General features: G+C 42.6%; 1 protein-coding gene across 3 annotated transcripts in view; it reads right to left on the bottom strand.

Annotated features, from left to right (window-relative positions):
* SH3BGR (SH3 domain binding glutamate rich protein) overlaps positions 1–14,213 on the bottom strand; it is a 52,928-nt gene that overhangs the window by 25,916 nt on the left and 12,799 nt on the right. Inside the window, exon 1 of one of the 3 annotated variants that reach the window (XM_065676973.1) lies at positions 6,249–6,513. The exons of 1 other annotated variant lie outside the window; for it this stretch is intronic. In XM_065676973.1, coding sequence (XP_065533045.1) covers positions 6,249–6,293 — 45 coding nt within the window. In that variant the 5' untranslated portion in view covers positions 6,294–6,513. Of the gene's footprint in view, positions 1–6,248; positions 6,514–14,213 lie in introns of those variants that run through there. One more of the 3 variants, XM_065676972.1, reaches the window with a different exon arrangement.

Genomic DNA, 14,213 nt, shown 5'->3' with positions numbered 1-14,213 from the left:
TTTCGAGAAGGGGAAAATGGATGATCCAGGGAACTACAGACCAGTCAGTCTCACCTCTGTGCCTGGCAAAATCTTGGAGCACATTCTCCTGGACAACATGCTAAGGCACATGAAGAACAACAAGGTGCTTGCTGACAGCCAGCATGGCTTCACTAAGGGGAAATCCTGCCTGACCCATTTGGTGGCCTTCTATGATGGGGCTACAGAATTGATGGATAAGGGTAAAGCAGTTGATGTCATCTACCTGGACTTGTGCAAAGCGTTTGACACTGTCCCACACGACATCCTTCTCTCTAAATTGGAGAGATATCAATTTGATGGATGGACCACTCAGTGGATAAAGAACTGGCTGCATGGCCGCACAGAAAGAGTTGTGGTCAATGGCTCGATGTCAGGCTGGAGACCGGTAACAAGTGGTGTCCCTCAGGGATCGGTGTTGGGACCGGTCTTGTTTAACATCTTCATCGCTGACATGGGCAGTGGGATTGAGTGCACCCTCAGCAAGTTTGCCAATGACACCAAGCTGTGTGGTTTGGTTGATAACGCTGGAGGGAAGGGATGCCATCCAGAGGGACCTTGACACACATGTGAGGTGGGCTGATGCCAATGAACCTCATGAAGTTTAACCATGACAAGTGCAAGGTCCTACACCTGGGTGGGAGCAATCCCAGGCACAGCTACAGGTTGGGCAGAGAAGAGATTCAGAGCAGCCCTGGTGTTGGTTGATGAGAAAATGAACATGAGCCGGCAGTGTGTGCTTGTAGCCCAGAAAGCCAACCATATCCTGGGCTGCATCAAAAGGAGCGTGACCAGCAGGTCGAAGGAGGTGATCCTGCCCCTCGACTCTGCTCTTGTGAGACCTCACCTGGAGCATTGTGTGCAGTTCTGGTGTCCTCAACATAAAAAGGACATGGAACTGCTGGAACAAGTCCAGAGGAGGGCCACGAGGATGATCAGGGGACTGGAGCACCTCCCGTATGAAGACAGGCAGAGGAAGTTGGGGCTGTTCAGCCTGGAGAAGAGAAGGCTGCGTGGAGACCTCATAGCAGCCTTCCAGTATCTGAAGGGGGCCTACAGTGGTGCTGGGGAGGGACTCTGCATTAGGGACTGTAGGGATAGGACAGGGGGTAATGGGTTCAAAGTTAAACAGGGGAAGCTTAGATTAGATATAAGGAAGAAGTTCTTTACTGTGAGGGTGGTGAGGCACTGGAAGAAGTTGCCCAAGGAAGTCGTGAGTGCTCCATCCCTGGTGGTATTCAAGTCCAGGCTGGACGGAGCCTTGGGCTACATGGTTTAGTGCGAGGTGTCCCTGCCCGTGGCAGGGGAGTTGGAACTAGATGATCTTAAGGTCATTTCAAACCTTAACTATTCTGTAATTCTTTATCTCATGTAGGAGCGGCAAGGCCAAACTTTAGCCCTACAAGTACTGCAGCATTTGAAGCAAGCACTGTTTGCGCTGATCTGTCCAAATTCTCTCAAGGTGCTCTTCAGTCACAGACAACTAAATTACTATCTAGCACAATCACACTTCAGACATGACTTTCTTCTCCTCCCAGTTATGCTACTCCATGCAGCAAGATAGTGTTCTATATAAACAGTAGCTAGAATGATGTATCAAGGTAAGTTTTACATACAAGCCATCATTTGATTTGAAACTGCACCTTCACAAATCAGATATATGAATAACTGAATTTAAAATGACACCAAGCTAGCGTAAATCAGTCTGAGACAGACTAAATAATTCCTGGACTGTGTATTTTTATAATCTAATAAACCTGAAAGCTGAAGTAGAATGATAGCATATTACATTGGAAGTATGAATTTTCATTACTAAGGATTAAACTGTTTTTATTTATTTGCTTAAATAAAGAAGTATCTATCTATACATCTATGCTTGATTATAAAAAATAACATAAAATACTGTACATTTTTATGGCAGCAACAGAGGTTTATGGTGAGCTTGAAAAAATGCATCACTTTGAATGGAAACACTCATCCAAAGTGTTCAAAAGCCATGCAGTTGACAGATCTCAAAGGTGCTTATTTATATTCTTATTTTCACTTTGTAAACAGAGGTAATTTTCTTAATGGCTATTGAGCTGCACAGTTACTTGCAGAACATATTCGGGGGGCAGAAAGGATTGCTTGAGAGACACTTCATTGCAGGAAGTGACAGGATAATGTTTGCATAAATGGTTAATAAAATCTGCATGAGCCAGTGCTAAGAGTTTCATCACATGCTCTGAAAGCCAGTGTACTCAAATGCTGTCAGCTGCAATTTCAGCATCAGCTTGTCTCTTCGGACACCGTAGATATGGCTCCTGGAATAGCTAGTGCCCGGGACAGATAATGCCTCTGAGGAGATAATGGAAACTGAGCTATAGATTCTGTGCTCCCTTGCTTATGACTGTAGCTATAACTTTTAGAGTTAAACCTGGATAAACAATATTTCTTCAGCTTGAGGCTCACAATACCAAGGAGGCTCAGATTGGTATTGTGGAGGCAGCAGGACTGAAAGTAAAAGTTAGGAGAGGGTTGTGTGAAAAATGAATGCTGAGGAAAAATAAAAAGTTACATGCAATTATGCCTGTATAAGGAAAAGGCAAGATGTTTATGAGAACAACAACAAAACTATGATGAAAATGTACTATGCCTTAACGTTTACAATTATTAAGGTTTAGGCAGAGCAAAAGACTTGGGACACATTCTAAGTATGAAACCATAAAGCAAGACTCTGCTGTGGCTGGCACCAAGTAGCTGGGCAACCAAAAGAATCTCTCCAGCAAACAGTACTGAGAGAGAGAAGTCTTCCAGGGCATAACAACACAGGGGACATGCAAAGGTTTTCCCAGAAGATATGAGATTAGAGGAGCTTGTTTGTGGCCTCACATGTGTCTGGTGGAATGGCAAGAATTCACACTACTTGGGCACAGATTCCCTGTAAAGTGGTAGTGAGCAAGATATTCTTTTATAATGTAATTTTCCCTTTCAGCAAAGCCTGAGTTCCACCATACCTAGCTGCTAGTCCCTTAAAATAGTTCTGAATAAATATCATCTAGCTAGAGTGTAAGAGCTACAGATAATACTAGTTTCACCTGACGAGTAATTAAATATTATCATCTATATCCTTATGACCCTGAGCATTCGCACTGACCAGCTGCCCATGGAGAAGCAAGTGCTACATAGTCAACAGCTTAGAGCAAGACGAACATTAATGTTGGTAGACAGAATTGCTGCAGCTTCTGGTTCTACTACTGCGTGGACAACCTCCTCCTGATAATTATTGATCACGCTTTTGCCTCTGATTTGACTTGAAATCTATTTGCAATTTGAGCTCTTTCTCTATGACTAGATTCACAGTCACGGGTGATAAACCTATGCTGCATTGTAGAGGACATAATTCAAATAGTCTGCATTTTTCTCAGTCCTGAGACCTGCAGATTCAAAGTTCGTACAATGTCACCAAAACCACTGGGAATAAAAGGATTTTAGAAGTGCCCTAACCATAAGCAGCAGTAAGCAAGGCTTTGGAAGACTTCCTCTGTGTAAGACAAAACTCCCCCTTTCTCCTGTGATTCATGATACCTTAGAACCTTGCAGGATATTACCCATTTCTAAACACCTCTGTAGCTAGATTGGTTTTTTTACTGTTTGCTTCAAGCCAAGAATTTAGTACTTTTTAGCACTATATATGCCTCCACTTCTGCTTGCCTTAATGAATAGTTCAGTATCAGCTAAGTTGGGAGAAAAAAGATAATCAAGTTATTTAAAATTAATTTATTAATCCATGAGGGGAAAAATACAGACTTCAGATCTGCTCTAGAGCCACAGTGAATTATATCATTCAAGCATCTGATACAGAGCACCAGGACGTTACTGTGTATTCCACTGCATTCACTTTTTAAAAGTACTTATTAGCATGATAACCAGTTGCAATTAGTAGTGTGATTGTGTGGTACATAGAATAGAGATGGTTTTCGTTCTTTACCAAATATCCTCTGGTGTAAATCAGTGAGGCTGAGCCCAACTTAGTTTGAAATTCAAAATGAACACCACGTATCTGATGGAGATCAGCCACATTGAAGAGAGCACCAGTGCTACTAGGACAATTTAGTCTTCTGATTTAAGCTCTTTAGGGATTAAATTCATTCTTCTTAGGAAAAGCTGTACAAGGCTGATACAAAATTTGTTTTTAATAGAATTTTAGTGATATATTGAGGTTCATGCTGGCTCCTTGCATGAATGAGTTTTATTTCATATATACCACACTCATCAAAGGGTCTTTGAAAGGATACCTTCAATTTTAATCAGCAAATCTGTAAAATTACTCCAACTGAACATTGTTTTCACTTGGCATTGAAATTATGTATCAGTAATCTGAACACATTCTGTCTTCTGAGATTGCTACAGCTACACATACACCCAACATGCCAGAAAGGAGGAAATACAGAAACATATTGCCATTCAAAGATGCCATACCCTTCCTTCCAATATATGTCTGGGATATCACTAACAGCTTTTGTGAGCTTCTAACTTTCAGGGGAGACTGGCATTAATAAGCTTAAAATCTATTACAGTTCACTGGCATTAGCTATCTTTCTTAGGAGTAGTACACCATGGTAGCAATGCTTAACAGCTCAAAATGACTGGATAAAGCTTGCATGTTAGTGTCCAGTGGTGCATAGCCACCCAGCCCTTCACTGCAGTCCAAGAGGAAAGGACTTAGTTAAAGCTACTAGCTGGGAGAATTTGCAAGGAATGTGTATAGCAGGGGTTCAGCTAGTTCAGCTAGTGCTAAATATATGATATGTTTAGTTTTAATTGCATAAGTGATCTCTGAATATCATTGCTGAATCAAAGCATTCGTGCAATTGCCTTGTTGACTACAGCCCCAGTCCCATGGCCAGAGTGGCAACAGTTTGTGCCTGAGGCACACAAGACAATGATGGCCTCAACACACACGTATAGAATGTCAGTAGTGTGATTACAGTCATGGTCACAACTTTTGCCAGAAAATGGATGAGTGGTAAAGGAGTATCCTTACCAACTCTTCCTTGGTCAACCAAAGGAGACCAAAATACAGAAGACCAAAGAGGAGCATAGCACAGTGTGGGGCAATCTGTAAAGCTACTTGAGCATTAACTGCGATATTACAAATTACCAAACCTGCAGTGTCCAAGCCCCTCTTCTTTTTTGCCCTTGTATCTGAGGTTTCTTATTAAAAGAGGAACGCTAAAATGTCAGTAATAAATTTAGAGCATCAGGCTTAGCGATAGGCTGATGAGATAAGCTGATGAGAGAACTGCAAAATTCCTCAGCAATTCCAATTTGAATTGTAATGAATGACCCCCAGTTCATTTTCTAGAGGTGACGGCCCCATGAACAGGGTGTGGGTTTTGGAGCTGTTCTACTCTGGAAGCTTCTTAAAGACACGGAGCTGGTGTCAGACAGAGATGTAGTTACAGCTATGAGCAAGCACCAGCCTGTTTGTTTAGCCATGTCACTGGGAGTGAGTGACTGCCAAAGGAAAGCTGCAATCTGAGCTCATCTGGGAACTGGATATAAAAGGAAACAGTCCTTTCCTGGTTCCCACCTCCCACGGACTTCCAACCTCACTACTATTCACATGCCCTTCCCTTCAGATGATACACTATGCTGACAGCTACAGCAGTATATCTCAATACTAAAAATCATCAGTGTAGCATTTCAAGACACTCACACAAACAACCCACAAGGGAAAAATCCCCAAAATACATGCACACCAGAAAACCCCAACAACCAACCAACCTAGGGAAAGGGAGGAACGATTTTTTTCCGTGTATCTTCATTCAGCTTACTTTGCCTCTGGGTTCTGTCTTAGACAGAGTTCCCATTTTGGAGGAGCAGTGTCCTAAAGTCTCTTTTAAAAAGAAATACATTACTTTCTACTGCAAACAATCCACCTTAGCTTTTGTGCAAATAAAATACCCACTTTTCCCTTCTTCGGTGAATATATATTGCATATACTTTTTCAAACAGAAGTAAATCTATTTGATAATTTATATGCAAATGTTATAACTGTAGTAAAACCTTGCATGCAAGCAGTCCTACGTTAACAGGAATTCTCTACATCTTGCGTAGCTTTCAAGAATAAGGTGTCCAGTGTGGACTAGAAGAAACCCAGCAAACTCAGGCTGTCCTGGGATATTCTAGGCTAATTTACCAACCTGATCCCAGCAGAAAGAGTATGTTAAAAATGAGACACCTACCGCTGTAGACCCGGAAGATGTGGCTACAAAGACTTTGATCACCATGTTAACAGTGAGGGAAATGAATCAGCAGAGCACGCTCGCTATCCACAAGTCACCACAGTCCCAAGAGGAATCCAGGCGTTTGTTCAGCAGCTCCTGGACTAACCTGAGCCCTAAATGGATGCCCCCCCAGCAATCCAGCAGCTTTGGCCTCTCCCTCAGGTCCTGGGTTTTCCCACCCTATTGGCTCTTATGTATTTTGGGATGAGAGACCAATAGAGGATTGGTTAGTAAGAGGAGCCATAGCAAGAGGTTTGCACCTGCCCCTGGCCTTATTGCATTAGATTGACAGGGTGGCAGTCCAAAAAAGGCAAAGCAAAGTAGAGCACCAATGAGACAGGGCTGGAGAAATATTTGGGAGAGGGGGAAGGGACAAGTGAGAAGGGAGAAAGGACAGGGAGCAGGCAACTTAGTGCTGGGGACGATCACAAAGCTGCTGGGTTTAACGTTTAATGTTGCATGGGCACTGTCACAGCTAGCTCCTGCATGAAATGGCTTGTGCCCTCTCCCTCACCACAGCAAGGAGGCTTCAGAGTTGTAGCTTCGAATTTTACATATTAAAAGGGGAAGGAGAAAGGGGGGAGCAAGGGGAACATAGATGCAGGAGTAATTATAGCAGAGATCATATTGATATAAGCCTCAGTTACAAATGCTCTCAGCTTTAAAGAATTCAGATCATCATCCACACTGCAGGGCTCAGGGACTTCTCTGAAAGAAATACGTGTCAGTACACTTCATAATACTGAGGAGGGTGATTTGGCTGGTTCTGTGTATCCAGAGCCTGTTGCTGCATTTTCTTCTTTTTTGCATCACCAGTGAAAATTGCCAGGGCATAAGCTGCTAAGACGAGGTCCTGTGTGGAAAGTATACCTTTCTACTGTGTGATCCAGGATGCTCTTTTTGCACTTAGTTGTTGCCTTCTGCCCCAGAGATGGTCAAAGTTCAGTGGCTGCCTGTGTGTATTTGCTTAAGGAGATCTCTGAGCATGAGAGGTATTTTAAGAATGTTAAATGGTAACAGATTACTTTCAGGTTTTGAGGTCCAAGTTTGTCTCTGCTCTAGGTCAGCAACATGTCACCAAGCTCAGTAAAGCTGACCTTATGTCAGAGGTGAAGCTGGCCTAGGTTTTAGAAAGTGCTTACGCACAGTTCAAATGTTAAAAATGAATATAACAGTGTCCAGTCTGGATAAAAAAATAGAATACTTTCTTTCCAGGATTAGGTAGGACCAAATGCTCAATAGGAAATGTTTTTGAAAGTAAATCATTATGCGAAGCTGGAAATGGGAGTATTTCATGTATGGAACAGGGATCCTGAAAAACCTCACAAAACCTAAAAATAACAGTAGATGGTGTGCACTGTTTACTGCAGCTCACCATCTGTCTTTTCTTTCTTCTTCTGAGAAGCAATAGGAGGCCCAGGAAAAAGAAAAGCCTAATAGAATCGGGTATTTTCAGAGTATTTGCCTGTAAAACAAATATATAAAACCCCCTTAGTGCAAACCCAGAAATTATTGCCAGAAGTTATTACACATACTTGTTTTTCAGGAGATTCTGTATATAAGCAAATTCAATGGAAATGGCTGGCCACTTGGAATATATCAGCCAAACAATAGAGGCAGTGGTTATTGGCTTCAAAACATACCGATAAGCTTTGCAATGCTAATAGTTAATATTCTCAAAGCAGGAAATATTTGCTTGATCAAATGTCCACTGTCAGGACTGAGACAAAGTGTCAGTTAACACTCTCTCCCATTTGACATCACCCCTGAAACTGACACTGAACTACGCAGGGCAAAAGTGGGATATAACCAAAGCCTCTGCCCACTCAGGGCTTGGCAGGTCGGGACTTCAGGGCACGATTCCCATTGCTCCAGATGCTTTCATAGAATCATAGAATGCTTTGGTTTGGAAAGGTTCCACCCCCCTGCCATGGGCAGGGACACCTCCCACTAGACCAGGTCACTCAAGGTCCCATCCAACCTGGCCTTGAACACTGCCAGGGATGGTGCACCCACACCTTCCCTTTCATCCCATTCTCATGGGACTTTTTTCTCTCTTTTCATGGTAGGAATGTTTTGTGTAAACCCCACGGGGTGAGTTGGAGCCTGTTGCGTTTAGCACGCGTGCTCTCAGGACATTCACCACGCTGCACCACATCACACATCTCCACACAACACAGCAGGCTACACACAACATGAGGTGCCTCGGCAGCCTTATAGCGCAGAGGGACCCACTGCCTGCACGCTAAAATGTCAAATTCCCATTAACACCCCGGTGGGGTACATCTATAAGAGGTACATAGAAACCCCTTTCGCAGACACCACTGCAGGGCTCGGGGGGAGAAAGGGGCCGAGGCTGCCGCACCGGCTGGGACTACAGCTCCCGGGGTGCCCCGCGGCCACCGCCTGTCCCCATGGCAACGGCGACGCGTCCTCACCCCGAGGAGGCCGGTAATGGCGGCGGCGCGGGCAACGCCCGGTGGGTTAGGGCCGGTTGGAGAAAGATGGAGGTTTCATGAGAGGGGAAGGTGGGATGTCCTGCCTTGGGGTGCGCAGCAGCAAGGGGCTGCGCTCTCGCTCTGGGCAGAGAGAGCAGAACAGGACGTTGTCAGGCTGGGTGGCAGGGTGTGGGGCAACTCGAAGTGGCTGTCAGAGCCTAGGGGTGGGTGTTGAGGTGCTGAGTTGGCTGTCAGGGTTGGGTGCTGCCTTTGAAGCCTCTGAGGTGGTTGGGGAGAGTGGGGTGGCGGTGGGACCCCACCAGCTCCATGGGAGCCCTGCGCCGTGGAGGTGGTGGGGTTGCTGTTGGTTGCGTTGAGCACCCCAGGGAGCTGCCGGTGGCCCTTGAAGGAGCCCAGCGGCAGGTCTGGGGGCCCAGCATACACCCTCACCCTGCCTGCCTGAGCAGCTGGGCTCTGGCGCCTGTTTTGGCTCCCCTGGAGCTCGGGGGTCAGCTGCGAGGCGGAGCAGGCTGCTGCACCGTGCTGCTCTTGGAAGTCGGACAGTGTTCTCCCGCCTGGATTTACTTAGGTTTTGTACACAGGCTACTATTAATTCTTCCCCGTGACACTTCTGCAGTTTCTAGATGCTTGACATTATATTTTCATCTCTGACAGGTAGATTAGGCCCGAATTACTTTTGTCTGCATCCCTTTGTCCAACATGCATTTTCCTGCTGTTTGGCCATTTCAGTTCCCCTTCAGCTACTGCTTCCCCCCCCCCCCCCCCCCCTTAATTTCTGTAGTAATCTCTCATTTAATTTTTCTTGTTTCTTGTCCTTCACCTTTTGTTTTTCTGTCTTCTCCATTTCCATTTCATTTTCTTCTCAACATCTGCTCTTGAAGCTGGATAGTGGGATTCAGCCCATGCTTCTCATCAAAACAAATTAAAGCAGTAGTTCTAAGTTTAATTTAAGCTAATTTGATTTAAAAGACAATTTGGCCAGTGCCAAATCAGATTTAAACAGAAATACAAATCTGTGCACCAAGATGGCCTTTGCCTTATCATCATCTTTAAAAATGAGTTCTCATCTCTTAAGGGATTATTGCAGTGGCTCAAATTTAGCAGGACCCTGGGCATTCCTTAGTCTTCCACAGGGAAATGTTATTCATGTAAAGGAATGAAGAGTAATGAAACCATTTTGATTCAACTTCGAACATTTTGTGTGATCCTAAATTACACTTTTTAATCTTCTTTGGGAGTTATGTGATTCCCCTCTCCCATTTAAAAAGACAATTAAAAATCAAATGCCACCACAAAGCAAAAACGCCAACAAAGGATTTAGTATGTTCTAAAAATACCTTCTCATTTTTTAGTAAAGGCTACTTGTTAAAATTCATCTGAACTAAAATACCATTTTAATCTCCCTCAGATTTCTTTTAGATAATTGCTATGCCCCTTTCACACACCACCCCAGCCCCCCAGACAGACAACTTATCCCAATACTGGGTAGAATTATGCATCTATAAAGCTCTGGTCTGAGTAGTGGTCTAAATAGTCTTCATGTGATATTAAGAAAATGAAGCAGCTTGAGTCATATCCCAAGAAATAATTTTTACCAGAGCCACAGTGTTTAAACAATGCTGCCAGAAGTATGAACTAATCTGTTCTTCTACTCTCCAGCTGCGTCAGTTGAGAAAAAAATTGAGGTGTAACAGGTATTAACAAAGACATAGAAAATTAGTCATCATTCTGTATTTTATGCTAAATATATGATTTTGAAAGCCAAACACTTAGGAGAGTACATTTTGTTTGAAAATCGGGCTTTTGAGGAAAGACAATTCCAGAGGAAGCAACAATGTTACTTCAAACTCAATCAAACAAAATGAGATCATCATCTCATCAGAGAACCACATTTCTGACAACAACAGTGCATTAGAGGTGATATTTTTCCAAGCTGTATGGGTGCGTAGACATGGAGATAAGTGTCTTGCTGCATTTTCAAAAGCAAACGTATTAAGTACATTTAGGCGATGAAGAAATTGTTTTCATTTAAAATAACACTCTGAAATCCTCCCTAATGTTTCTTCTGAAATTGTGCAGAGACATTTTGACTACATTGTGAGTTTTTATGTGCAAGCCTGTTTTTTTCACAATCTGATTTGAGAATAAGTAAAATAAAATACTTCCCAAAAGCTTAAGAAAACCTTTGTTTCAGTCTCAAAGTCATATGCTCTGTTGTGCAGCTTTAGGTGCTGCTATATCCTCTACCTGTAATAGTAATATAGCAGCTAAGATTTGTTTTGATTTGATTTAATTTCATTTAATTTCATTTTACTTAATTTTGTTTTATGCTAATTTTGTTATTTGATTTGTGATCTAATTATTGAAAAATATGACTGATACTTTTATGACATGACTGGAAGGCTAAAAATATCATAAAAACACAGTTAGAAATGTCCACATTTTAGAGACTTGAACAATTATTAATTTAGGAAAGCACTTTGTAGGTGTTTAGCATAAATACAATTAAACTTCTTTTAAATTACATTAGTCCTGGAGAAAATGTGTACATTACAGGAAACAAACAATGGTATCTATTTCTATTTAAACAGTAGTAAATCTTTAGAAAATGCATGCCAGTGTCATGGGAAATTCTGAGACACAAACTAGTATATTTCATATTGCAGTTCATCCTAGAAACAAACTTATGACTTCCTTCAGACCACACAAATATTTTATGCATTAAAGAATAATGTCTGGATTTTTTTTAAAGGTAATTCAGTGTTTCTTAACATCATTTAATATAGTTGAACCCTGATTAGTATTTTTATGTCAACTGCAAACAACTCAGTAACCTTCAGATATCTGATAGGTTATGGAGGTCTACTTTTAAGTCTTCTACTATTACACAGTGGTGAACTCAGAGGATTGTGTCTTCCATATTCTAGTGGCAGAAGATAATAAGTCAGAACATGGCCCAAAAGCAGGAATACTATAGATTCCCCAAAGCCTAGAAGTATTAGAAGCAGCAGCTGTAACAGAGATAACGATTGTAAGCAACGCAGTAGAGAATACAGAAGTGTGAATACAGAAGTGAAAATTCTCACACTGACTATGCTGAAGGCTTTGCCAGTGATGTGCTCTGAAACACCCAGAAGCAGCAAACATTTAGAAATACCAGGAACTGAAGAGAAGAAAACAGAGGAAAAGGAAAAGAAGAAGAAAAGACGCTGTATCTTCCCCCGAGATGGTAGAAAAGGTACTTTGTTTTCTGGAAGCAGAAAATGAGACTCTTGAGAAGTACAGCTGTTCCCTTTCTTTGCCTTTTTATTTTTTTTTTCAGTAACTAGTTAGACAGGGGAAACAGTTTTTCGGTGAAGAAAAGGAACAGATTATGTTTCAAACACTCGGAAGGGGAGGGAAGAGAGATAGAGATTCCCCATTGTGTTATCCCACAGTGCTCATGATCCAAGAGAGGATAATCACCAGAGACGTGGGAGCACCTTTACAAACCTAATCTGAGGGCTTGGAAACTCTCACACATTTCCTGTAATTTCTGGTTTTGACCATGCATCACACAATGAGTCTGAAAAAGCCCTTCCTGAGGGAAGTTGCTCAAAAATTATATGTCTGCATAAAAGTGTCAGTTTTGACAGAAAAAGCGCTATGTTTTGGCCAGCGTAGTCATGGCGTATGTTGTAAAATTAAGTCTGTGTTTCAGTGGCATGACCATATTACACAAAAATATTACTTTTACATAAATGCTAACAGCAAAGAATCTTTTTCGTGTCTGCAGATTTTCATATCTACACCCATGCTTTCTTAAATCCCAGCATGACATGTCAAAAACTGACCCTTTTCCTGCTGAGCTTCAAAATTTCATCTAGATCTACCAAATCTGTAAGGTACAAATCAACCAAAAAAAGAGAGAGAGAACAACTGATTACCTCTTCTATCATCTAAGTTACATGCTGCTATCAAGAAGTCATCTTGGTGTGAAACTAGCAGGACCAGAAAGAATAGCCACATTTTTTCAAATCAATTTAGCAGAAGAATCGTTATTAGCTACTACCTGTGTTGGATATTGTAAGTGGTATTTTTTGCTTGTTCACGGCTATTTGGAATGATCAGTTTCCCAGGAACATGATTATAACTTACGTTTTCACCCTGTATAGACATGTATAGTTTTTAGAGTATTTTTGTCACCTTTTGCAGGAAGGTATTTTCCCATTTCTTTTACATCATTCTGTTCCATTCTTGGGGGGAAAAAAAATAGTAATGTAATGGTTGTTCTGATTTTCTTTACTGAGAGGATGGTGAGGCACTGGAACAGGCTGCCCAAAAAGTTGTGAATGCTCCACCCCTGACAGTGTTCAAGGCCAGGCTGGATGGGGTTTTGAGCAACCTGCTCTAGTCGAAGGTGTCCCTGCCTATGGCAGGGGGATTGGAACTGGATGATCTTAAGGTCCTTTCCAAGCCAAACTGTTCTATGATTCTATGTCATAGTCTTTCTGCAGTGGAATCCTATTACAGAGAACTTACGCGTGTGATCCTGTGTACTTTCCATTTGATTTGGGTTTTACTTTGGGTGGGTTTTTCACAGTGCTGGTTAATGTGTTCACTGCAGAAGGTCTTGAATGTGTTCAACCTCAACTGGCTCCTACAGTTTCTTCTCTATTTACTTGAACCTTCACAATCATAGAATCATAGAATAGTTAGGGTTGGAAAGGACCTTATGATCATCCAGTTCCAATCCCCTGCTGTGGGCAGGGACACCTCACATTAAACCATCTCACCCAAGGCCCTGTCCAGCCTGGCCTTGAAAGCTGCCAAGGATGGAGCTGTGCCTGAGATTGCCCAATAGGGCAACAGTCCTTCTTAATCCAGTTAAAACATATGTAAAAAAAAATCAGAGCACTGACCAAATCACAATCTCTCCTCCTTCTGATTCCTAATCTAATTCTTTCTATCCTATCATTTTGCTATCACATTCAATTTGGTAGTCTGTTCTTCCTACGTGGTTCTGTATGAGTGAGTCCTACCAACTTGCCTTCTTTCCTTCCTCCTACTTTCTCTCCTCCACCAGCAGGACCATCAGAACAAAGACCATCTGATTTGTATCCTGAAACAGTGGAGTGTATCAGGTATTTTAGGAATAATAGCAAAGGACTCAGAACTGTATACATCACCCTCTTCATTCTTTCCTCTGACTTGCTGCCTTGCACATCACGCATATGCCTGCCAGGGATGGGCCTGACTCCATGCGCTGCTTCAGGAAAGGGAGGAGCAGAGCTGGGCTGAAGCTGTGGAGAGCTGGGGAAGCTGCTGCCCTCAGGGAAGGAGGGAGAGAGCAGTGGGTTCTGCTGCTGCAGGGAATAGCCCATTCCCCTGCTGAAGCCACTGTCTTTCCAGATAACACTTGCCATAGCTTTCCACTATTCTGGCATACGCTGTGGGAGAAGAAAAGCCATGCCGTGGTGGTGCC

This window comes from Lathamus discolor, chromosome 4 (genome assembly GCF_037157495.1).
Source record: "Lathamus discolor isolate bLatDis1 chromosome 4, bLatDis1.hap1, whole genome shotgun sequence".
NCBI classification, from domain to species: Eukaryota; Metazoa; Chordata; class Aves; order Psittaciformes; family Psittacidae; genus Lathamus; species Lathamus discolor.
This window is presented reverse-complemented; position numbering and strand designations above follow the sequence as displayed.